The sequence below is a fragment of the Patagioenas fasciata genome, chromosome 5, assembly GCF_037038585.1.
Source record: "Patagioenas fasciata isolate bPatFas1 chromosome 5, bPatFas1.hap1, whole genome shotgun sequence".
Taxonomy (NCBI): Eukaryota; Metazoa; Chordata; class Aves; order Columbiformes; family Columbidae; genus Patagioenas; species Patagioenas fasciata.
The window spans coordinates 17843575-17869905 of record NC_092524.1 but is presented as its reverse complement, the minus strand read 5'-3'; the positions used below and the strand labels follow the sequence as shown (position 1 = coordinate 17869905).

The following is a 26331-nucleotide window of genomic DNA, read 5'->3' as shown; positions in this document are numbered from 1 at the left end:
TGTAACTTTTCTTATCTCTCACAGTATACTGGTGAAATGTGAAAGCAAACTACAAGCCTTAGAACACAAATTGGGATAGAAATTGACATTAAAGGGCTTAAAGAAAGCACAATTTGAACACAAGTTTGTTTCACAGTAGCCACTAAGCACATTAAGGAAACAAATCAAGGGAAATTTGGTTCTGAAAGATTCCTCTCAACTATAATTTTTTAAAAAATTAATTCCTGATAAAAAACACACTAAGCACTGGACAGTAAAACCCAAAATGTCAGCTTGGTAATACACTAATACTATAGACTAGCAGTTGATTAAGAATCAGTGAGCTGAGCATAGCAAAAAGGATAGCTTTTCAGGCAATGATTGAATTAAAAAGACATGCTGTATAAAACAAATCTTTAAAATTCATTAGTTATATATTAGCAGATAAAGCCAGCTCTTATTTTAGCTAAAATAGCACATAACAAGGTCTATTTAATAACTCTATACTTGGAGACCACTCTCACCTAGAAAGTTCTCAGTCCCCTCACACTGCAAAACATTTCCTCAATCCCACACACTGTTCCTCCCTCCTCCTTTGCCCTCCAACATCATCCTTTGAACAATGCAACTACTGCCTCATTCTGTCTTCTAGACCTGCAGTACTATAACATTTTCTTGAGAAAGTAGCACCTAGAAGAGTTAGAAAAGACATATAGAGATGAACGCTTAAAAGGCTTTTGAGTGTGTACTGTACTAGTCCCACCAGATAATCATGTTAAGAACCAATGTAACTTGTTAACTAATGTGCAAGACTGAATAAAAGACAGTAACTGATACCTGAATTCTAGATCAGTCCACAAAGACTCAAATTGTGATGCTCTCCAACAGAGACATAATACACTTTCATTTAGATGATACATTTATTAAATTAGAATGAAAAAGTTAATGTACTTTAGAGTGCAAGAAACACATTTGGACACCGGAACTCAATACAGAGAAACAATGTCTTCAGAATTATTACAGCAAAAAACATCCTCTGTACAGTATTACATATCAACCAAACAAGCAATAACATTTTTAAGGGAAAACAAACAAACAAACAAACAAAACCATTCAGTACCATTAGCAGATGCAAAGAGCAGTAGAGAAAAAGGTAGCAAGGATCTAGCTAGACAAAAAATGTTTCTACCTTTAGCAAGTTTAGGTTACTGGCAGGACTCAAACTAGTACTAAGAGCACTAACTTTTAGCAGATGCCAGTCTTACAGAGCTGGTTTTGGCTTCAAGCTGCTTGAAGCTGTTGAGCAGAAGAGCAGCAAACACAGTATTATCCCATTACCATTCTGTCCAAAGCTACAATCATAAGTGAGAATTTATTTGTTTTAAATCAAGAAACAGACTTCCAGTTCCATCACAGACCCTAGAATAACTAAACACTCCCTGCCTTTTTTGATTTTTCTCCAATTCAAATCTGGCAATGAACAGTTTGATTGAGAGGATATGTATGCTGAAAAGCTGAATAGGCTTATGGTGAGTGTTTTGTTCTTTTTAACTTAAGTAGAACATCTTGACATAAGAGTTTCAGCTATAATGCTCAATTAAATCAGGACAAAAAAATCCCAAACCAATATTTAAGTATATTGTAGCATGCTGAAATCCATGTACTGGCCATACTGCTCCTACATATCCCATCTTCAACTCATACATCTACCCTGTTTCGCATAACATTTGTCTAGAACAAAAGAAATTAATTCTAAGAACAGGAGCCTCTCTCAAAGGCCCACAGTCTAGTTTTTTAATAAACCTGACTAACCTTGTATTTGCACTTATCCCTCCTGGTGGTTAGGATTGAAAGCTGTTTATTTTGGGCTTGAAATTGAGCTGTGTAGGATGCAATACAATTTACCAGCCATTAAGTTGAACCATGACCACTTGCTTTTATAAAAAGCTGTACTATGGATCCCAATGTTTTAATATAAAAGTGTATATATGTACATTTTCCCTGAATTATTCCATCCCTAGCAATTCATGTTATCTTCGTGAAAGTTTGAGCAAGGGACTCTTCCTGGAGATATCTAAGCATTAAATCCTTACCAAGATTTATCATTTTGGGTAATGATGTCACAAATCACTGTGCTATAAATACCAAATGCCTCTACACCTACCCAATCACAAAGCTGACCATGAATGTAGGGAAGGGGCAAGACTAGTCTCTTGAAGAACACCCGTTTTGTTTTAGAAAACAAAAATGTGGTGTCTCTACAACTAAAGCACGTGGAAACTATAGCCTTGAATTTCACTATTGAAAAGCCAGTTGGAGGATATATAAAGACACTTATGCTTTCAACAGTAAGTTTAAGATGGTAACAGATTCATAACAAAACTTAAAATCATGCATTATGAAAAGACAGATTTAAAAGGTTAGAAACTGGGATGATATTTGGAGCTGTATTTTAAAAGTTTCAGTCTGATTTTTTAAAAAATTCATGCTCTACTGCCAGTGCTGCCTAAAGGCTTCTTGAATGTAAGTGGTGGAAGAAGGGGAGGGAATAAAACCAGTTTTTCAGTAGATAAAGAAAACATTTTAAGCGTGGGACGTGAAACAAAGCATGGGGAAGAAGAGAATATGGGTCCCTTTTCCCTATTCAAAACCTGGCTTTAATGTTCTCATGAATCACTCAAGAACCCAGATTTCAAGTGTACATTCATTCCAAGTCTTGAAAATATAAAGGTCTATGGCTATTGTCAAAGTATTTGAAATCAAGCATTAGAAAGATAAAACAGCAACATTGCACATCCCTGGAAAAATAAATTGGTGCATACTATTTAAAGTGCATTACTTTACCACCTACAAAAACAGACACCGCAGAAATTTATCCAACAGGCATAACTGGTGCATACTGTAATATTCTGCAGCTCCAAAAGGAACTGTTATCTGAAAAAATAACACTAACAATAAATATAAACAACCTGCAGCCTCCTCTGAGGATCAGACCAACTCAGATATGTTAAATTTTCTCTCGGAAAGAATTTCTTTCCATCTGCATCAAATAATAATAAATTGACTACAGCAACTGTAGTCAAATGAGTCACTGAGCAACTCACAATGCCATTCAAAGATTATTTCAGATTACAGGAAAAAATACAACAGTTTTTCCACTAATATAAAATGGTAATTTTGCTGAAATATAGGTGTAAAAACAGAAGCCTTATAACCAGATCACAGATTTCTGCTTTTTTAAATTCTTTACGGTTTTAGTAATTTGCCAGGTATAAGTATCTTTCCTTCTGCACTTATCCAAGCAGTAGTTAGAGTGTAATTAACTCTGGGAGTACATTAGAGCTCAGTCAGGTTCTCTGCTACAGCAATACATACTGTACAAGTTAAAAGTTACTTGTTAAGATTTTACAGATACATAACAATACTATACGGGAGGATAAAGCTCCCCAAACACACCAGATAATATATTGCTTTGGTGCCCGCTGAATAGATTGAATATAAGATGCTCATTACAAATACCAACAGCACAACCTAAGAAATTTAGCTTATTAATTTAAAAATCTTCAATCAGAAATGACCCAATATATCACAGCAGTAACTAAACACCACTGGACAAGGTAAGAGTCTTTCTTTTAATTTCTGGCAGAAGTAGGTTGCTTGATGAAACCTTAATACTTTAACAAATCAGTTATGTTTAAAGAGTAAACCCTCCATGGAATTTTTTTTTTTTTTCAGTCTAACAAACAGTAGTAAATCCTGTACTGCATAGAGTTACTTTTTAAGAACAAGGTCATGAAAAGGAAGGAAGAAAAAAAGCAGCATTACTCCCCACCCCATCAGAATATAGCCACACGGCACAGCTGATAGCAAAGATGCTTCAATGCTATATTGTAGGACATAAGCTAAACTGAGTATGTACAGACTGAGAAAGAAAGTGAAAAAGATCCAAATGTCCAAGAAAATTTAAAAAACAAAACAAAACAACAACAAAAAAAGAGTATAATCTTTCACAGAGCGCGTGCTAACAGAAAGCTGTTGGGAATTTCTTCCTCTAGCTAAATCCCTGGCTTGGCAAGTAAAAATAAGTGGCATCGAGGACAGGGACTACGCAGGAAGTGGGGATTTATGATTCTTCAGTCATCTGAAGCAAGGAGTTGATAGCTGCATCCTTGTTCCCCCTCTGAGCTTCTAGCACTGAGCGGATTACTTCCCTGTCCATGTTAGGAAACATGTCCTGGATAGATTTCATGTCCTCTTCGTTACACAGGTGCTGAGGATTGACAGCAGGAGGTGGTATTGCCACTGGTACCATGCCTGGATTACAGACTGCAGGCATCCCTGCAGGCAAAAAAACAAACAGAAGAAAAAAACAACAAACAAACAAACAAAAAAAAAAAAAAAAAAACACACAACCATACATGAGTGGAGGGAAAAAAAAAAGAAGAAAACAATTATTTTGAAGAAAGTGGCTCATGACTCTCCCCAACTCAGCAACCTCAGTATTTTTTTAAACATGCATTCCAGAAAAAAAAAAGATATTATACCTGGAGTGTTGCAATCAGAATATATTTTTCTGGAACAGGTTTTCTGCCAAAGTTATGTTCAGAAGTGGTAAACTACATGATGGCAACAGGTCCAGCTCAATATTAGGTACAACTTGCATTAACCAAGTTTACACATGAATCACTAAGCGCACCACAGAAAGGTGCAGTTGTTTTTTTTCTCCCTGCTCCCATCATATTTTGGTTCCTAATGTATTTATAGTGTGATGAAAAAGATGGTTTTACACCAGCAATATACATAACTGATATTTAGAAATTCAAGAAATGCAACTTCCATTGCATTCGAAAGAAAGCAAAGTACTTAGGTCCTCTAAGTGACTGGACCACAATCCTAAGCAAATTTTAAGCAAACATTTTTCCCTGGTTTAATGTTCCATCCAGTTCAGCCTGCAAAGTTACAATTCGGCAAAAGACCAATTCCTCTTGTGCCAATAGGGGTACACACTGTTTTGCCCTGTTCCTCTGCCAGAAGACAAAATTAATCTGACATTTTTCATTAATTTCTTGTATATCTGTGTAAAATCAAAGCACTGACAGTTTATAAAGACAGTTTTAGAAAATGAGTTTTCTAACTCCTGTTAAAAGGAATTACTAGACAGAAGTCCCTTTTCATCATTTGACATCTTTTAGCATTAATTAAGCTCTTTTTTTTGCCCCAAAAAACTAGCATTTGCTTTTACAAAACTGAAACCAGCTATAGTAGACATCTAGAGCCTTTTGTTATCACTTCTGAAAATGGTATATTTCACTTCGTCCAAGTAGTTCCAGACCCCTGATTATCTTTGTCCCACACCTTTGTGTGTTACTTTTGCACTTCTGCTGTATTGTTTCTAAGGTAGGGCAAGGAAAGCTACCTGTATCTAGATGCAAACATGGCACTGCTTCATAGAGCAGCATGATAAAGTTTTTCTATTTGTTCTCTACTTGCTTTCAAGCATTTTATCCACAGTTTCAAACATTATTTATTTGGTATTTTCACAGAATAGCTTATAGTAGTTCAAAGATCCTTATGTGTAGTAATGACTAACCCAAGAAATCATCACCAAATACGTATTCATAATATTTTTCTTTATACATAATACTTTAATGCCAGCCTTAATATGTGATTTTATTTCCCACTTCCTATGAGATTATTATGCAATCTGCTGCAGTCAGGGAGGCTTAGAAAACTGTTAAGATCTTTTGTTTGGACTAATTGTCTATTAGTCCCCTTCCCTCGATTAATTTTTTTAAAAAATATGATGCACCCCACCAAAGGCCTCACTACATTAGAGGATAATTCATCATTTATTTTTATCTGTTCATGAGCTTTACAAAGTAGTTAAACCACAAGAGGATCTTTATTGTATTGGAATATCATGTGATAGGAAGAGTCCTTAGCAAATAACATTTTCAAAATGCAGCTGGTAAGGTGATGTACACAGACCACATCATTCTTACCCACATACTCATACACCTATAACTTCTAAGGTATAACTTTTCCCTATATAACCATGTCACCTCCTCTTAAAGTTTACCTAGTTAGCTAGCTAGTTGTTTTAAATCAGCTCATTCTAATCTCCATAGGTTTTTAATCAGTTTATGCAATAGGAAATACAGTTGCTTCAGAACTGTTAAAAAAAAAAAAAAAAATCATCAGTTTGCCATCTTGCAGTCTTCTGAAAGCAAATCTAATTGAGCAATAAGTTACATTTTGCATGTGGTAATAAATAAATACATCCAAAATACAAGATGGGAATAAATGTTATCTTACCTGCATTTTCTTACTGATCACCTTAACAATTATTGTTAAAATTTAAAATTCCAATCTTAGGTTCCTTCTCATAAAAAAAAGCACTCATTCCTAACAAAGACAAAACCAAACACTTTCTTCCTCCTGCCATTATGGTCTCCCATTCCAACTGGGTTATTTTGTACTCCCTTACACATTTGTATCTTTACAGTCAATTACCTGAATGATACTAGGTTATCTGCTTCTTTAAAATAGATATTTCTCAATTCCTTATGCATTTGCTCTTCAAAAGCTTTGTTACCCAACCTTATTACCAGTTTAGATTTAGATACAATTTAATTACCTTACACCCCCTCATCTGCCCTATCTGAAGGGATGCATTACTGAATTATAATTACCTCCATACTTATCAGTGCCCTCCAATTTTTATTCTAAAATTCCCCTTGTCAACATCTTAAGTTTTATTAGAATCAAAAAATGGAAACCAGATGCTTTAAGGTTCATGCTGGCAACTAAAGAAATGTCCCTCTCACCATAAATTTATTACCTACACACTGAAACCATATCTCTGCCTAGTCATCTGCATCACACCACTACCAAGGAGAGATATATATATCTATATATATATATTGCCTCTTCCACAACAACCTAAACTTTAGTTCTAGAGCTTCTTAAGCCATTTGGATCATGGTCCCTGGAATTCTGTCTGGCATTACGTGCTCAAACATATGGCAAATCGGACCATGAGTGCACCCTACAGGCAAACCACTGTGCAGTCTTCATCAACACTGCAAATACACTTTACCCACTAATCATATCCAGCAGCATTTCAGATTGCCTCTTCTTTGGCTTCAACAAGCCTCAACTCATTCCTCATGCTTCCTACAAGAGGTGAGCAAATATGTACGGCGTCAAAAACTAAAGTTGCAAAGTACCTGAAAGAACTGAGCAATAGAAGTTTTACTTCTAACACAAGCTTCCTAATATTCTTCAGTAAGTCATCAGCACCCTAAGATTAACCAATTATCAGCCTAAATTGTGTAGTAACTGTCTATAAAAGAGGTCTGTTTAAAATATTAATCCAAATGTAACATGAGGCTCACTTCTCACGTACCACAGTATCCTACAGCTTACCAATAAAGTTTCAATGTCTTATCAGTGTCCAAAAATTAAAAAAAAAAAAATAGTAAATAAATAGATCATCAAGACCAGCACACAGCTTTTCTTTCCGCTTCATCACAAGCTAATTATGAAGCAAGACATCTGCACAGGCAGTATTCAAGAGGTATTTTCAATCTAAATATTCGATTTTACAGACAAGAAATTTGATAGTGTTTTTCACTAATGATTTTCAAAATCCATTTTCTCAGTTCTTACAGTTCTAGAATTAGTTTATGGTGTCTACAGCTATACTGTATGCAAACGGAAGTTAGTATCACAGTCACTTTTAATAAACAGCTCTATGATAGTTACTTTTAACGAAACTCAACATTCAAGTTATACCAATACCAATGTAAAGAGTTCCTTGGTTTTTGTTTTGTTCCTCACTCAGGCTAAATGTATCCATATCTTCTGATTTACAAACCAGTAAGCAAGACATAAGCATAAACTTAAAGAACTACACACTACAATTTAGCAAATATACGTCTATATATGCAGTCATTAGAGAGTTATAATAAACCTCAAAATTATCAAAGTTCCATAAAAAGCTGCTTTACATACTAAACACATTATTTCACTAGCAGGTGAAAACTGAAAATAAACCACATCAGAATCCACTATCAATGGAATTGCACACTCCTGTATTGCTCCCATATCTCAGGTAAGTGTTCAAAAAATGGAGTACTGTTTTCCAGTTCAGTGAAATGGCAATGGCAAACATGCTGGCGTTAGCAGTGACATTCCAATACACAAAACGAGTACGTACAATAACAAGTCAATTGCTATAAGCAGCAATGGAAGCATTGAAGCAGAATTAACTTTTTCTAACCGCACACAAGGCATTACACACTTTTTATTGTGTTTTCTTGTTCAGTCAAGTGCTCTATATTTAATTTCTTAACTCATCATTATTCTCTCCCATACACAGACCCTTTCAGGGTAAACTCAGGAAACTTCTCAGCATGAATTCTCTTATTTAAAGGAAGAAATCAGTATCACCTTTTAAAAAAAAATACACAAATAGGTCTTAATATTTGCTTCAGGAAAAAAAAAAAGTGCTAAAACATGCATGCCATCATCTCATTTTTTTAAATGTTGCTTCTTTGCAAACTACTAGAAAAGTGAAGCATAGGGACCCACAAAGAAATTCTACAATTCCACTGCCCTGAAAAAACTAAATACTTTGCAACGACCATATCAGTTTTATTTACAGTATCTTCCTGAAATTCAGAGTATCAAGAATGACATTTTATCTCACAAGGAGTAATTCTAGAATTTTCTGAACATACTTGATTGAAGATTGGTGCTTTTATGAAAATTAAGGATGTCACAACATCTTTGCACAATTGAAAATCAAGGGTGTCATAGTCTGATTGAAGGAAAAAAGATTTCCTGTCACATAATTTGCCTTTAGAGTTCTAGTAGCATGTTTATCTTGACATGGATCTAAAACAGATGTGCATGAAAGATACAAACAGATGAAAAAATGTGTTATTTTTTTCAAAAAGGCTTATTTGAAGACTAACACAAGGCAATTGGCAGACTATCTCCTCCATGTCATTGCACAACTGAGTTCTTCACTTTCAAGTTTACAAAACTCATGACATTACCTGCTTCTCCCCAGGCCTTGCAGCAGCAGAACAACTGCAAGATTCAAGTTTCTCTTCTTGGAAACCAGTAATATCACCTAGAATAGCTCATTAACATACTACAATTTCAGGAGAATAATAACATCATGTCTTATCCATCAACACCATTATCACCAATTACTTAAAGCATCATAACTTGAATCTAAGTAGATGCCTTTAAAGACTTTGCAAGTGGTTAGAGGGGCTTCACAAATTTCCAGGAGATGCATTAAGTTATTCTATTGTGACATCCAAGTGGCAATACCTTGTGATACAGTCTTCTGAAACAAAGCTGTTTAGATGAATTCATGCAAAGGCTCTTGAGTCAATGAGTATGGGAGTGAGAAAAGAGCTTGGAAACTTACCCAGAGCAAAGTACTCAAGCCCTAAAGACAGGTGAAAATGAAGGGGCAAGGGGAAAGGAATAAGACATGGGAAAGAAATATTAATCTATTTTTAAAAGGAAATGAATCATTTAGCTTCCAAAGGTGAAAGTTGGATAAACGGATAAAATTGGGTAAAACCTAAACTAGCTAATATTAAAAACTAAATGTTGCTAGGATTCAGTCTCCCAACTAATTTGCCCCACCACTCTGATCAAATGTGCTGTTTTTACAGAACTTACAATTAGAGGAGATGTTTTCAAAATAAGTAAGCCATCAGGTGTTTGTAGCAAGCATTATATTTTAAGGCCCACAAAGACAACATAGATCTACGGTTTTCTGAACAAATGCCAATAACATCACAAGTTAGTTCATGAAACTCAATACAGACACCTGAAGGAGTAATGTACATATACAGAAAACTTTGCCTCAATGAAAAATAATTTTCTGGAGTCTGACAGGGCCCTGAAACACAGGTTTTGACCTACTCTTTACACAGGTGTTTATAAGTTATGTACAAATTGATTTCCTAATTATCCCATCAATACTCACTGATAAGAAATATAGCTCACTTACTGAAGTAACTTTTTTTTAGATTACTGTCTTTGATACACTAGCAAGAAGATCAGCTTGGACTGTAAGCACCTACTATACCACAATATTCTACAAGTAATCTTTAGAAAATCAAACAGGAGGAGATGGTAGATAAAACTCAACTTTTTGAAGAGTAATAGGATTCACAAGTTCAAATTTTCCCAAACCCAATACATAAACATATCTGTGGCAACTATAGTTTGTAGCAACTAGCACTATTATCAGAAGATTTTAGTTTTTAATACTCTGGGAATTAATTAACATGGTGCAAGAATATTCTATGGTCATTTCAATAAAATACAGGAAAACCAGTATTATTTGTGTTGGCATTTCAAGCTTCATCTGCTTACCACAGAGACTAGCTGCTTGCTAGTAGTATTTACCTCAACATGTATGATACAGATAAACATGAGAGGAATGAGTTGCTTTGACCTTAACTGGAAGGTTAGTTTTGCACAGAATTTTTTATCACAGAAAACACAACTTGGCCTTCATGATACAACTAAATTTGACTTAACACCATCTCTCTTTACAGCACAATTATTTTGGACAGTTAACAAATAACTGTTAAACTGTCTGGATAAGCATTTTAGTACACCCACTGTATTTCTATCATAGATAAGACTTAGATTCTAACAGTCTTGCCCAAGAGCAGAATCTCCTCTATTTCAGATGTAATAAACCATTCAGTGCTTCTCTTCCACTTGTCTGAAGGACGCAAATAGAGCTTGCTTATAGACTACGCTCATTTAACTGGATAGGTAAAAAACCTGAACTAAGAAGATGGGAAGATGGGAAGAGGGTAAATATATTCCTGTGGAGCATATTGATGTGCTACCATTGCCCTTCTTGAAGTAGTATCAAAAAGAGGAAAAAGCCCTGTACAGCGTTCCAAAGAAAGTGTACCAACAGAGTTTCCCCAGAAGATACAAACAATCTAGCTGGGGAGGGAAGGCCAGTAGTTTGCATGCACCTTTCTGAAAGAGTTCACAGAATTCAGGAGGAACACCTAGTTCAGTGTACAGGTTCCTTTTATAATTTGAAATTATTTGAAATTATTTTTATTAAGCCATACAATTAAATGTATGTAACACTAAAAGTATTCTGAAGTCAAGTCACTTTCAAAGTCCAAACTTAACCATACATCTAATTATTAAGACTGGGTCATTGATTAGTGAATAGGCAAAAGCTTTAAAACTCTCAGTGCTTTGAGAAATGTTGCTGGTGCCCACAGAAATTCCAGACTAGCAGAGACAAATCATGGTAACATTTTTTTAAAAAAAAGATCAAAAATACCAAACATATTACAAGCCACTTTTGACATATTTATAAGGTCAAGAAAGTACATTCAAGCCTTCCCAGAACAAAGGCAATGTTCTAATCGAGGGGCAGGACCTTGCAACACCTTGAAATTCAAGTAATAGAATCAGGAAGATTTTTTACTATAGAAGATTATCATACCAGTAATTAAAACAAACATGATGGATCTTTGCAGAAGGGCAATGCTCAACAAAATAGTTACATAAAGTCAAATTATTATATGCTAAAATGTCAATCATTACTACCATTTGTCCAAGTAGAGTTAATAAGTATTACGGAAAACAGTCTCAAGATAAATACAGAATTTACAGAACACCAAGATATACCACTCTGTTTGTTTTTTTTTTAAATTCAAAGGTCTAGTATCAGTTTCATCTGTTCAGTTCTATGTCTAGTTTCAATTATACCTGAAACTAGTCTCTTCATTTCTACTGTTTGTATTCTGGCTGGCACAGTAATTTTATAACACAAACATTCTCATTTTGACCTGCTCGAGAAATTCTATAGCAACTTCTATGACATTGCCATATGTACCATGCCTGCTACTGTTTTTCTTTTAACCATACACAAGATAACTATGTTTGACGTTCACCAACTGCTTCAGTATATAGGGATACGATGAAATTATAACCAAACCACATATGGTATCTAATTCAAACACACAAAATCTACACAGAAGTCTGGATTACAACAATGGAATCACACTTCAGGATGCACACACAAGTCAAAACTAGTTCACTGGAAGAGGAAGCAAGACTTAACTCCTGAGAATTAAGCTATAGAGATAAAAGCACTTTAAATGAAACAGATTGCATGCTTTCATCAGGGAATAAAGTATGTAACTAGACTTTTCCATGTTTTGCTATAACTGTACTCTATAAAAATTAAACAGGAGGTATCATTTTTTAAGTTACACCCTCAGTCTTGTCTTGAGGAGGTATGCTTTTATAGAAAATGAAATTTTACTCAATTGGGAATTGAATCTTTAAAAAAAATAATATATTACTCCCTGTTGTGTCATCCCTTAACACTGCAATTATGTCTCACACACTGTATCACACACCTGTATGCAAAGAAATTCAAAATATATAAATTTCTATCTTATTTTCCCTAAAAAAAGTGCACATATTACTGAATAAATGTTTATACAACAAACTGGAGCTTTTTAGAGCTGTAAGTGAAAAAGGCAAAAAAAACACTTGAACTTTACTTATCAGTTATCTAAGTAGGGCATATTCAAGCTCATTTACATACTTTAAACTTTTCATCTTTGATACAAAAATTACAAAACCTAAGTTTACAAAACTTACTTTACACAGTTCAAGAGAAATGACAATACCTGCTTTAGCTCTTCTTGATGTATTTACGTAACTATCTCAGAGCTCCCTAACATTTTTCATTCACTGTGCTACACACTTCACATGCTGCACGGCATGTTTCAAAAGCATCTTCAAAGACCACAGAAGAGTCAATCCCTCCACAGGCTATTTAAGCTGCAGTTCGAACAACACAAGTCATTCAGTGGACTTTCTGAAGTCTGAAAAGTTTCACGCGTGGATTGCCACCCTTTAAATAAGCACACATTATATTAGAGTACAACCTGTTATATATTTAGTTATTCAGTGACCTGACATAGGTCTAAAATAAGTATTCGAAAAGATAAGTCTTCAAGCTACTTGTTTTAACTTGACAGTCATCTGACTCCATTTAATCAAACTCACACAGCTCCCTTAAACAGGGTATAAGACTGAAAGCAGACTACACTTAATTCAGTCACTCTTCCCAAAAACATACCATGGGAAAAATGGTTAAGGACAAAGTCATTTACAGCTTCTTTTACATTCTGAAAACCAGGAGAAATTTGGTAGTTATTTCTGCAAAACCCTTAACCTGGAAGTGTTAAGAGTCTTCAAGGAAAGAAAACATACCTGCTATAGGCACATATCCAACTCCTTGCTGATATACAGTGGGCATCAGGACCACTGGCTGGGGCTGCATCATCATGGCAGCTGGCAAAGACTTCACACAAAAACAACAGATTAGAACAGAGTAAACTACTCAAGAAATAGAAAAAAAAATAAATTGGCAATTAAAACAGTATTTGCAAACAAATCATGACATTGCAAATCCATGTTCAATATTACAATATGACTATATTAAGTGCTGATTTATATATTAAGCAAAATCTCAGGTAAATTAACTAAACTACCATCCTTTTAAATGGCAATTAACTTGTCCATAAATCAATACAAATGCATCATGTCAAACTAGCCTTTTGCAACAATTTGATAAATTTTTGTTACTGAAGACAAACACGTATTCTAAAATACGGGTTTGATCAGCATCCATGCCTCATTCTTATTAAATATACAACATATTCATTGTAACTGAAATCTTAGCACAAACCTGATTTTTATTAAAAGCAGTATACTGCTCCTAGAAGCAAATTTTAGTTCAAATCAATTACTTTTCAGGTAAACCAGTACTTTAAACAAAATATCACTTTAACTCCATTCCCTTTTACTACTACAACTCTTGTTCAGTTTTATCCTGGAAAAAAATTTAAAGGTCAAATTCTACATACACTACATTCATGGGTAGACAGTTTTAAATGTTAATTACAAAGTCATTTATCCTAGGGCTAACAAAACAACTGTTGTGTTGTGGGGCAGAATGTGAATTTCAAACAGCAGGGAACATCTGTTTCCAGTTGTGCACTCAACAGCAACTTGGAACTTTTGATGATGGACAAGCATAGTAGGAGGCATTCAGGGCTGCACATGCTATCCAACAGCTTTTTTAAGACAAAAGTGACAGATGAAAGAATAGTCCATGAGCTGCTACATGGACCAGTGTAAGTCAGCAGTTCATGACACGGAGCACCAAATGAACAAGAATAGAATTAAAAAAAACAGACATCAGAAAGAACATTGAAACTATCCAAGAAAGACCTAAGACAGAGAAGACTTTCCATTATTTTTGCTTTTAAGTTGAAAAGAATTTCTAAAGATTAAGAGGGGAAATAAGTTATTGTTAAGATTCCAGTAAGCTTTTGAAAATTATTGTCATCATTAAATTAGAAATTAAAATGGCCCATTTGACTGAGGATTTATTTTCAATAGATGTAGTAGTTCAGGAATAAGTTGAATTTTTGTAATTGCAAAACCAGGTAAATAAATATCTATTTGCCACCTCACCAAAAAGTATTTACTGCCTTAACCAATATTTTTGACTGCTACTCCCAAAATTAAGTATCATTATTTTAAATGCAAACACGCACAAACACCCAGTAAGGTACAATGAAACTACTTCTATTTCAATCTAGAATATCACCCTCCATTATCCAAGAAGCTTCTCTCCCTTTCTCCCACCCCAAACCTGGCTTACCGTGTACGACATAACCAGATTAATCATTCCTTCTTTGTCATCACCCTGCCTTCCGCTCAGGCTATACCATTCATCCTCCACATTTCCTTGTTTCAGAGACTCAGGAATTGTAATGTGTGTCCAAGCGATGCGGTCATCCATTGAAAAGGCCCGCTGGAATATAATTTAAAAACAATATCAAGTTAATTGCCCTGAAAAATACTCAAAATCATAAAATTATTTTTACCTAACACTTCCTTCAGTTTTATGCTATTTCATTTTGCCAATTTTATTTTTAAGTTATATTTTTAAGTTATTCTTAAGTTATATTTAAGTTACACTGAAGTGTCAGGAAATATTTTAGCCACCTCCTTTCCAACAAGGATGAACAATGCTTTAAGTGGCATTATAGATTGATTGCAGATATTAAATAAGAAATTGAAAACCTGAAGCAGAACACTTCCAGAAATACATGTTAGTATCAGCATAGTCTAAGTAAATCTAGTGATATAATATTAGAGGCCATTAAATTAATGTAAACAGCTTCTCTTTACACTCCTAACATAGGTTGTTAACTCCAGTGATTCAAGAGCAGACACAAGTACTGATCTGCCACCCTGCTGCAGCAATGAAATGGACACTTCAACCAACTCACCAAACCCATAAAACAGCACTCAAAAGCCCCACTTGTGTAATGACCACACAGCTGCTGCAGTGCCAAGTTTTACTATACACAGTAACAAACACACCAAAAAGACAAACTACAGACTTTAGCCTCAGTTGTAGCCTCTTAGTTTCTGTGAATAAATCCTAGGGACTACAGAGAGTCTATATTTGACTATTTCACACTCAGCATTTCCAAGCTTGGGAAAGCTTCCAAGGCCCTCCTGGGCTAGAACAACATTGAATATCTTCTGAGTAAAACAGTATTGTATAAACAGGCTATTTTTAATAGGGACAGTACAGAATATAAGGGTGCAGGGCATTTTGATTGCAAAGAAGAGCTTAAACACCACTCAGACATTTTTTTCTTCTCTTCCTTTGCAGGGAACCCTGCTAATGCCTCTTATCAGCTATCAAAGGAAAAGTAATAGCTCTGACATTCTTGGGAGGAATGAAGCCTTATGCATTGCTGCTCTTGGGATTCTGAAAAAGCTTTGTCACCTCCCAGAGAGTACAGCTAAGAAACAGCCTTTGGTAATTCAACCATTTTTTGCAAAACTTCATCCAAACGTCAGTCCAAATAGGAGACAGGGAGTCGGGGGAAAATATATAGCAATTCTGACCTCATCAAATATCTCTAGATAAAAAGAGTCCACACCCGGGGGAACGGTGCACTGAATAACTTTGTTCCAGCGGGGGTTCTTGGCTCCATTATGTGCTGTTGGAGTTTCATACACAGCATAACCCAACCGTATTCGACAATATGGATCCATGCGGGTCATTCCATAGTTCTTCGCCAATTTTGCCTGGAAAGAAAAGAAAACCTATAAGTGTATTACATTTACATTAACTCGAGAAATTAATTACTATTAGTTCACAAAAAGGATCAAATATTGAACAAAATGCTAGATTTGAGTATGAGGTAGATAAGAAGGGAAAAAAAAAGGCATTCACATCAAAATATAAGCCACCGACACCATTAAATGGCTGGGAGACCTTGGAATGGGAACCTCGTTTTAACCCATCTGTTGCTGAAAATACACATCTTTACCACCTAAAGTAAGTTACTTCATACCAAACCAAAAATTCAATTTTTGCCTACGTATCTGCTTTCCAACATACAATCCTGAACTTAAAGTGACAAGAAGCCTCTCCTCTTTCATTGAAGTACCTTTAAATAATGAAACACAGAAATCCAGTAGCTTCAAGAATATCACACAATACAAAAGCACAAACTGCAAAAGCAGTTCAATTGAGGTAAAACCTGGTAAATCATGCTTCTTGAAGTTATTAGAAAACTCAATTAATTCAGTGTGTGCATTCAGCATTACTTAATTCAGTGGGTAACTTCAGTTCTACATTACAATTAAAACAGATGCTGCACAGAATCAGAAGATATCCAACATACTTTTTTCTGTAACATCAGAGGAATAGGACAAAACAAGTTGATGACAGTCCTGAAGACAACACTGTGTACTGTTGCATAGCTATGTCAAAGTAGAAATTGGACTCTTTGGACATGTTGTTCCTCTGACCTGTACTAAGCAGCCTATAGTTCTTTTAGCAAGACAACTGAAAAAATACAGTGCCTAGGATGCCTCCCACCTACAGGACATTTAAAGAACTGGAACAGTTGAGACTTGCATAAGATTTAGTCATAATGGCTGCAGATCTGGCCTTGAAAGTCCTCTTCTTCATGGCACACGCTCAGTAACTCATATATTGGAGCTGGTAAGGTCTTAAACTGTTCCTTGTAAATCTAGGTTTAAAAATTAAAGTAGAAAAGTTGGCACCTAAATTATGTACTCTGTAGACTCTGAAGTCCTGAGATTAAGCAGTTTATCATAAAATTTTGCCAAAGAAAACAGCATATAAATTGTCTGTCTAGTAATTTAAGATGACACAATTAACTGTGCCTAGACAAACTCATCACCATTCCTATATATCTCCAAGAAAAAGAGAACAGTAAATTACCTTCCCAAAAACATTTTCTGATCTTCCACCAGTTTATTAGTAACAGAATTAAGGCATGCTGCTCTACATACTTTAGCAGCACATGTTTAAATACAAAAGACTTCAACCAGCTTTTCATGTTTCACAGGTTAATTATGCTATGCTAAGTCTCCTATCCAGAATGCCACATATCTCAGCATGCAGCCAGATTCCCACAGCATTCCTGCATAAACTCCCAGACAGGTATAGAAGACTACCTCTCTTGGGACACCAGAGGATTGTACTGCCATTCAGAGGGACCTTGACAGGCTGGAGAAGTGCACAGACAGGAATCTCGAAGTTTAACAAATGAAAATGCAACATTCTGCTCTGAGAAGGAATAACCACATGCATCACTGTAGGCTATAGGCCAGCTGGTTAGAGAGCAGGTTTGCAGAGAAGGATGTACAGGTCTTGGTGGACATCAAGTTGGAAATAAGCCAGCAACGCACCCTTGCAGCAATGAAGACAGCATCCTGGGCTGCATAAGGGAAAGCACAGCCAGCAGGCCAAGGAAAATGATCCCTTCTACTCAGCATTGAGGAGACCATATCTGGAGTACTGTTGTCTTTAGCTCTGGGCTGCCCAGAAGACAACATGGTCATAGTTGAACAAGTCCAGCAAAGGGCCACTAACACAATTAAGGGTTTCACAGAATGGCTGAGGTTGGATGGGACGTCTAGAGATTAGCTAGTCCAAGTTCCCCACTCAAAGCAGGGTCAAATGCTCAGGCAAGTTCTGAGTATCTCCTTGGACAGAAGCTCCACAAACCCTTTTGGCAACCTGTTCTGATGTCTGACAACTCTCATGGTAAGAAAGTTTTTCATATACTTAAATAGAGTTTGCTGTATTTCAATTTGTGCTCCCTGCATCTCTTGTCTTTCCTCTAGATAGCATTGGAAAGAGCCCAGCTGTCTTCTTCAGCGATCATCATACCTGATGGCAGGGACTTTGCATTGATAAGATTCCCCCGAAGGCTGTTGCCCAGCTCTCTCAGCCTTTTCTTGTATATAACATCTTCCTTAACCCTTGATTAAAGGGACTGGCCTGGGGCAGGGATAAGGGGTGGGATGAGGGTTGGACTAAATAAGCTGCAGAGGTTCCCTCTAACCTGTGATTCTATGAAAAGTGGTTACTTTCAGACATGACATCAAGAACAGCCATTAGGTTTTATTCTTCAGGCAACATATTTTTTCTTGTATGCACAAACACCTAAAAATAAACAATGATTGAACCTGATAAAGACCAGGGTCAGCTCCAGTAGTTCCAAAAACTTTTAAAAAATTACTCATTCCTTATATACAAGTAATTCAGTAACTCAAATTCCAACACAAAATCTTCTTTGTGGTCACTGCTCCAATAAGATTAGAGGTATTATTTAATTACATTTCCTTAATTGTATAGAGATGGTACCATTTATACCTGTACTACGGTAATGCTGAGTCTGCCTACTGTACCCATGGGTCCGCCATACTGTAGCTGCTGTGCTGCCTGGGCATCCAGCTGGATTTGCTGTTGCTGCTGGGTTGGAGTAATGCGAAGAAAATCTTGAGGAAGTTCACCAACATATACCTTCAAAAAGAAAAGAAAAAAACCCTTCAAACTTAAGTCTTCCACTTTCATAATAAAAAAGGACAAGAATATAAATCAAAGAAAAGCTTAGCAAAAATATCCTTCGGAATTTAGTCAGGTTCTAACAGCACAAAGAAAGAACTAATTAAACAACAAAACTGCCAGTCATGTAGAGGATGTTCTCATACTCGCTTCCAAAACCACTAACTTTCAACATCTGCCTCTGAAAAAAGTAGGATGTGCAGAACCAAGGCTGCTCTGCAATTAAATATTTTAGTCCATACAGAGGTCAGAGCTACTAAGGTTTTGCATCCCATTCACATAAGACATCTGATGGCACTCAGCACTTTCACATGTTCATCACTCATGTTGCATTCATCTCATTCCTTGTCATTCCTATGACAAGATACGGCATGCTGCTTTCATTTGAAATTGTCATTTTCATAGTCACCTTCAAGACAGATCATAAAGACAATGTTTCCTACGAACCAAATCCTTCAACATAACTAAGAATCTTTCAACACAACAAAAGTGTCCTAATGGTTTTCCAGTGTTAAACACAGCCATCCTGCAACTAACCTTGAGGACAATTAGGGGACAAAAATCTCACCGTGCTGGAAACAATAATGTAGGAATTCAAACACTGGTCTGTCATAAGAAAGAACCATGACAAAAAAAATTCAAAGTAGACCAACACTAGAGGAACTTTGTCACATGTGCCAATACAAAGCAGCAGCCAACCATGTATTTTCTCTAAGAGTAAAAGAAGGGAAAGTTTCTACCTATTACTTGTCAATTTTATTACTGACAATTCAATAACTCAGGTTATTTCTAGGTTTTAAATGGTCAGGGAATACCATTCATAAGACATCTAGATGGATTAAAATAACATGAAAATAACAATCATACTATAATAAACTTTAAAAGGCAAATAAAGTGGCATGGAAAATTTATAATTAAGCTGTACTCATTTATGTTGTCTATAGAGTTGCTTACATATTTAATACAGAACTTTCCACCACAGCAAGACATAAAACAGTGCAATTTCTTATGTTGCAATCCCAGGCAAGATTACTCAACTGTATATCTGGCAGATGCATGCTTACAGAAGATAATTTAATATAACAGGCCTCTAGAACACAGCTTTTGAAGATTAGACAGCGCTTGCATGTAAAGATTGCATCTTGAAGACAGAAGTTGCAGTTCTTGCCAAATCACATTTTGTATTACTATTGGTATCTGAGAGCCTCTGACTCCTGTCAACAATAGGTGTTATATGTCAGAAAGGAACTTGATCAAAAACCTAGGGAGGAAATACTGAATGCCTGCTGCTAGGCTGTTGGGAACGAATAAATTTTGCTTACAAGCATCTCAAAATTTTACAATTAAGATCCTAAGTACCTTATGTTTTAAAAAGTGAGGGGGAAATGGAGGCAGAGAAGAAAAGACTAATATAAAAGATAGTGCTAATATTAAAAGAAAGTTCATTTAAATAAGGTTGGAAAATAGACAGGTTCTTGTAACAAGGAATAAAAAGGAATTGGTTTTAAAATAAAACATAATCCATTTAGGAGAGATTTGAAGTGGCACCAGAATTAGCAAGGTGATGGCATCTACAACACAGAAGGTGCCCTTCAACCCCTGACCTCCAGGGAGTTTCAATTCTGGTGTTATTAGCATCTCTAAGAATAGACATCATAAAGAATTCCCATAGCCAGAAGTGCTGCTTAAGAAAATTAATTTCTTTTTACAATAAGGTTACCCACCTAGTTGACCAAGAGAAGTCTGTCAACGTGATCTTTTTGGATTTCAGTAAAGACTTTGCTACTGTCTCTCACAGTATCCTCCTGGACAAGATGTCCAGCACACAGCTGGATAAACACATAAGGCAGTGGGAGAGCAACTGGCTGATGGGCCAGGCTCAAAGGGTTTTAGTAAATGGGGTTATGTCAGGCTGGCAACCAGTCACTAGTGGGGTTCTGCAGGGATGCCTCTTAGGGCCAGCACTCTTTAATGTCTTCATAAATGACTTAGACACAGTACTTTGGGGAATACTAAGTAAGTTCACCAATGACACGAAATTGGGAGGAGCTGCTGACACTCTCAAGGGCAGAAAGGCCCTGCAGAGGAATCTAGACCAATTAGAGAACTGGGCAATCACCAACCACGTGAAGTTCAATATGGGCAAGTGCTGAATTTTGCACCTTGGACAAGGCAACCCTGGCTGTACATACAGACTAGGGGACGAGATGCTGGAAAGCAGCTCTGCAGAGAAGGATCTGGGGGTTCTGGTCAACAGCAAGTTGAACATGAGCCAACAGTGTGCCCTGGCAGCCAAGAGGGCAACTGTGTCCTGGGTGCACCCAGCACAGCACTGCCAGCCGGGCGAGGGAGGTGATTGTCCTGCTCCTGTACTGGTGCAACCTCACCTGGTGCACTGTGTGCAGTTCTGGGCACCACAGCATAAAAAGGATATAAAGCTACTGGAGGGTATCCAGAAGAGAGCTACAAAGTTCATTAAGGGTTTGGAGGGGAAGCCATATCAAGAGTGGCTAAAGTCACTTGGTTTGTTCAGCCTTGAGAAGAAGACACTGAGACAAGACCTGATCACGGTCTCTAGCTTCCTCACAAGGGAAGGAGGAAAGGTAAGGTGCCAATCTCTTTTCTCTGGCAACCAATGACAGAACCTGAGGGAATGGTCAGACGATGTTCCAGGAGAGGTTTAAGTTGTACGTTTGGAAAAGGTTCTTCACCCAGATAGTGGTGGAGCACTGGAGCAGGCTCCCTAGGGAGGTGTCATGGCTCCAAGCCTGTCAGTATTCAAGAAGAGACAGGACAACTCCCTCAGACACATGGTGTGAACTGTGGGGTTGTCCTATGCAGGGACAGGAGTTGTACTCAATGAGCTTTGCGGGTCCCTTTCAACTCGGGACATTCTATGGTGGCTGCAGCCCTGAAATTATATGCCCATATATGCAAGCACCCTCTGTCAACTTCTTAGAAAACAGGGCAGCATATTTTGTCTCCATCAGCTTAACATGGACATTGGAAAGTGAGAAGTCTAATATCTTTCACCTTTTAAATTTTATTTTAAGTCACCCAAATACTGTTCCCAAATAAAATATATAATCTACTCTCTGTAATTAAGTCCAACAAGGACAAACAAAATCTCTAAGGGAGACCAAAGTTTTCTTACAGCATCTAAGCCAATTTTAAGTCATTCAGTTATCTCACACAAGGCTACATTCTTATCCTGGAACTGCAGAGCAGACATACGCAGAAACTGAAAACAGCTAGTGTCACTCAAAAGATCTGAGTGGTAAACCTCTCCAAAAGGAAGAGTGGGGAATGGGAGATGCATACACACCCATCTTAAATGTGCAGCTCTGACTGAGATCTGGTACGTAAGTCCTGGTGATATATTCAGTAAAATACCTAGGAGAGATGCTCACTGAGGCAAATACACTACTCAGTTCTTATGCTAATTATCTGTTGATTCCATACTGATGGAGACAAATTAGTAGTGTGCAATCTGTAAAGAAAACAGCCTAATTTATGTCCTCCTAAAAGCATTTAAAAGCCAGCACGTAACTGTCACCTCCAACCCTGAATTAAAGACAAAAAGTCAACATAACCAGAATTCAACCACAGTTTTTGGTTTTAAAGTAAGGAGACTACAAGTGACAAGTTTGTATCAGTGATCCTACTCAACACCTGCTTTAAAATAAATGCACTTCTGTCTACTACAACAACACTTAAGGAAGAACGTGAAATTCATACCTGCTCTGCCATTAACTGTAGAACAAAACATTAATTCCATTTAACATTTGAATTTTACTAGAACTATGTTTTCAAGCAAGACAGCAACCTGATAATGCTATGATAGAGCTAAAATTCTGAAGACAAATGTGGAGCAGGCATTCATAAAAGCTAAGTGTGCCTTGTAATTACTTCCTAACAAATTTGATTGAGAGCAATGGATATCAAAAATTGCCCTTCTTATCTTCTAAAAACACTGAAGAACTACTTTTGAGGATCTTCAAAGTGAAATGCTGCAGGTATAAAAATTTCATCTCAATTTCTTCAAACTGAAGGTAGTGTGATATTCTACCACTATCTGAACAAATTTAGGACTGAGCTGTCTCAGTCTTACCTTCCTGTTCCTTCTCATACCCTCTTCTTATGCAACATTAAGTGGGACCAAGGCAATTGTAAAGTACACTAGTGCAGAGGGCTGGCTGATCAGAAGAAAATTAAACAAGGGTCAGGGCAAAGGGAAGAGGAGAGGAAGTTATCAGGGCTCTTACCTCACTAACTGATCATGTGAGTACTGGTACCTACATAAGGGAGGGAGAGAATGCAGAGCCAAGAATGACCACAAATGCCCTGACTTATGAAACCATATGCCAAGACAAGACACATTAAGGGAACCTTAACTAATGCTTCCACACTAGCAATTACCAAGAAACTCTGACACCACGTTTCAAAGTTGTTTCATGTTGAAGAGCTTTAAACACCTAGCTACTCAAAACAGTTCTAACCACTGTCCTTTGAATGGTTTTACTGTTTTTTTAAGAAAGAATAGATAAGCGAATGAGAGAGAATTCCTGTTAGTTTGCACACTACAGAAGAAGTTGGGACCCGATAGGATGCATACAGAGGCTCTGAAGGAGCTAGCTGGTATTTTTTCAAGACTACTCTCTATCATCTTTGAAAGGTCATAGAGATCAGAGGAAGTCCTCTATAGCTGTCAAAAGACAAATCTCATACCCAACTATCAAAAGTGAAGAAAGATTACATGAGGAACCACAGTCAGGTCAGCTTCACTTCGGTTGCTAAGAAATACATAGAGCAAGTCCGTCTTCAAGCTATTTCTAGACACACAAAGGAAAAACCAAACACTAGGAACAGCCAGCCTTTACACTCAAATGAGCCCCATCTGCCTTCTATAATACAATAAAATTATTAAAATCTCCAAATAAGGAAAGAGCAGTAGGAATCAAAGTTGGGTCATGACAATTCAAACAGGCAAAACACTGGATGGGCAAAACACTGGCTGGATCACCGAGCTCCGAATTTGAAGTCCAGTGCTTAAAGACACTGGAGGTTTGTTAAAAGCAAAGTTCCTCAGCATACTGAAACTAATTATATGTGTCTAATATTTTTCCTTTCCAGTATCTGGAGGTGAAGACAGAATGTACCCTTATCAGTTTTGAGGATGACACCAAATTTGGGGGGAATGACTGGTATACTTGAGGACCGGACCAACAACCATCAAGATGCAAGAATTCACTGCCAGGAATCTTACGAAATTCATCAAGTGCAAAGTCCTGTACTTTGGACAGAAAAATCCCTGGCATCAGTACAGACTAGAGAACAACCAGCAAGGCTGCAGCTCTACAGAAAAAAATATGCAGGTCCTGATGGAAAGCAAGCTAAACAACAATAAAGCCTAACAGTATACTACACAGTGTACAAAAGCCTAGCCAGTAGGCTGAAGAACACAATTGTTTTCCTTTAGCTGGCACTCATTAGACCACTTCTGGAATACTGCAACCCATTTGAGGCCCAGCAGTCCATGAAAAATTATAAACTTGAGTGAGCTCAGCAAAGATCCACCAAGATGGCCCATGGAATGGGCTGTGGCACAAGACTTGTGAGTATACATGGAAGATTTGTTTAGAGTAGAAGAAATTCAGAATGCACCTCGTAGCAGCTTTCCAATATCTATGAGGCAGTTATTAAGAAAACAGAGCCAGGGTGTCATCTGAGATGCAACGCAAGAAAAGAGACCTCAATTGTCAAACTGAAACAGGGGGGGTTTGACATGAAATAAGGAGGAAAGAGGAAAAAAAAAAAAAAAAAATTACCACAGGGAGGATCACAGATCGGAAAAAATTGCCTAGGAAGACTGCAAAAACTCCCACCTTAGAGGCGAGACAGAGTTCTGAGCAACCCGGTCTGAATTAAAAATCGACCATTTTTTAGCAAGAGGTTGGCCTCCTGAGATCCCTTCTAACCTGAACTGTTCTATAGGACTCACATTACACCATGATATGCCCCCAGTTAAACTCCTGTAGCATTGTAGTCAAAGGCTGTACTCCAGAACTTCAATTTAGAGATGGATCAAGGAAAGAATGTAAGAGTAATTAAGTTTATTATATTTACAGATTTTTGCCCTCTCACCCCCTTTTTTAATGTCACAAAATAAAAAGTGTTGTGGACTGCAAGGTACCAGATTTGCTTCTCCTGTTTTCGTTATTTTTTCCTTTTGCCAGAAATTTCCCCATCTACTCTGTCGCTTCATTGCTTCGATATGTCTACCTGTAAAGGCTCTATGATTTTATAGTCATCATTTCAATAGCACTTTTCCTTTCCCGTAAGTACACCACCTATATTTAGTCTTGACTAAGTATTCTCCCAACACACCTACACTTCTCCAAGACATTACCATTTAAATATTCACAAAACACATTCAACAGTGCAAAAGTACGACTGTTAATAAAGGAAAAAAAAAAAATAAAGTTTGGTTTTACTACAGAAGAAAAAAAATATTCCCTTCTTCATTTAAAGAATAATTTGAATTACTACTAAGTATGGCATGAAATATTGTAGACACACGTGAGTTAAAAATTAAAGATAGAATAAATGTCCATAGTCATCTCAAACTCACCAAGCATTTACAGCATATTTGAGCTACACAGATTTAGTCTACATTCAAAGTAACAGAGTAATAATATCAGAAAAAGCCATAGAAACAGCTCAAAATAAGGAAACCCATGAATTCACATTGCAGTTAGCATTACGGAGAAGGATAATTCCCATTAATTCCAGGAAGAGACATCTGATTTTTATTTTTTTTTTCTACTCTATCACTACACATACCTCTTTCTTTCCTCCAAGTCTTGGTTAGAAGAAAATGCCATTGGATGCAACAGAAAATAAGACCCTTGGTGCCTAAAGGTACATCTCTGATCTGTTAAGAGAGCAAGAGCTTCAAAGCATTACCAATGCTGCCCTCAACAGTTTCTGTCAAAGGAACACGCTCCAGAGAGCAGATCACAGCACTTAAAAATTAATCCACATTTTGCTTAGAAACACTCAATGACATCTGACTCCCTCAACTTTTTAAACTACTTCTGAAATCCAAATTGATTGCAACAACGTGTCTTCATGACATTTCCACCTTCGCAGATCAGGATTTTATACTATATATATCCATATTCTAATGAGAACAAAAAAAGAAAATCTAAAACAATACTAAATTATACCCAGAAATATCAATACAATTATTTTGACCATGGGACTTTGTATTCAAAACTGCTCTGTCACAGCATAACATGTATCAGTACTGGACAATATAAACAGGAACTGCTTCT

General features: G+C 36.7%; 1 protein-coding gene across 2 annotated transcripts in view; it reads right to left on the bottom strand.

Moving 5' to 3' along the window:
- Window positions 1–880: 880 nt before the first annotated feature.
- TOLLIP (toll interacting protein) overlaps window positions 881–26331 on the bottom strand; it is a 28506-nt gene continuing 3055 nt past the window's right edge. Inside the window, exons 2-6 of one of the 2 annotated variants that reach the window (XM_065839460.2) lie at window positions 18803–18952; window positions 16012–16194; window positions 14747–14899; window positions 13288–13378; window positions 881–4317 (exon numbers count right to left, since the gene is read on the bottom strand). In XM_065839460.2, coding sequence (XP_065695532.1) covers window positions 4103–4317; window positions 13288–13378; window positions 14747–14899; window positions 16012–16194; window positions 18803–18952 — 792 coding nt within the window. In that variant the 3' untranslated portion in view covers window positions 881–4102. Of the gene's footprint in view, window positions 4318–4361; window positions 9449–13287; window positions 13379–14746; window positions 14900–16011; window positions 16195–18802; window positions 18953–26331 lie in introns of those variants that run through there. The other variant, XM_071809013.1, reaches the window with a different exon arrangement.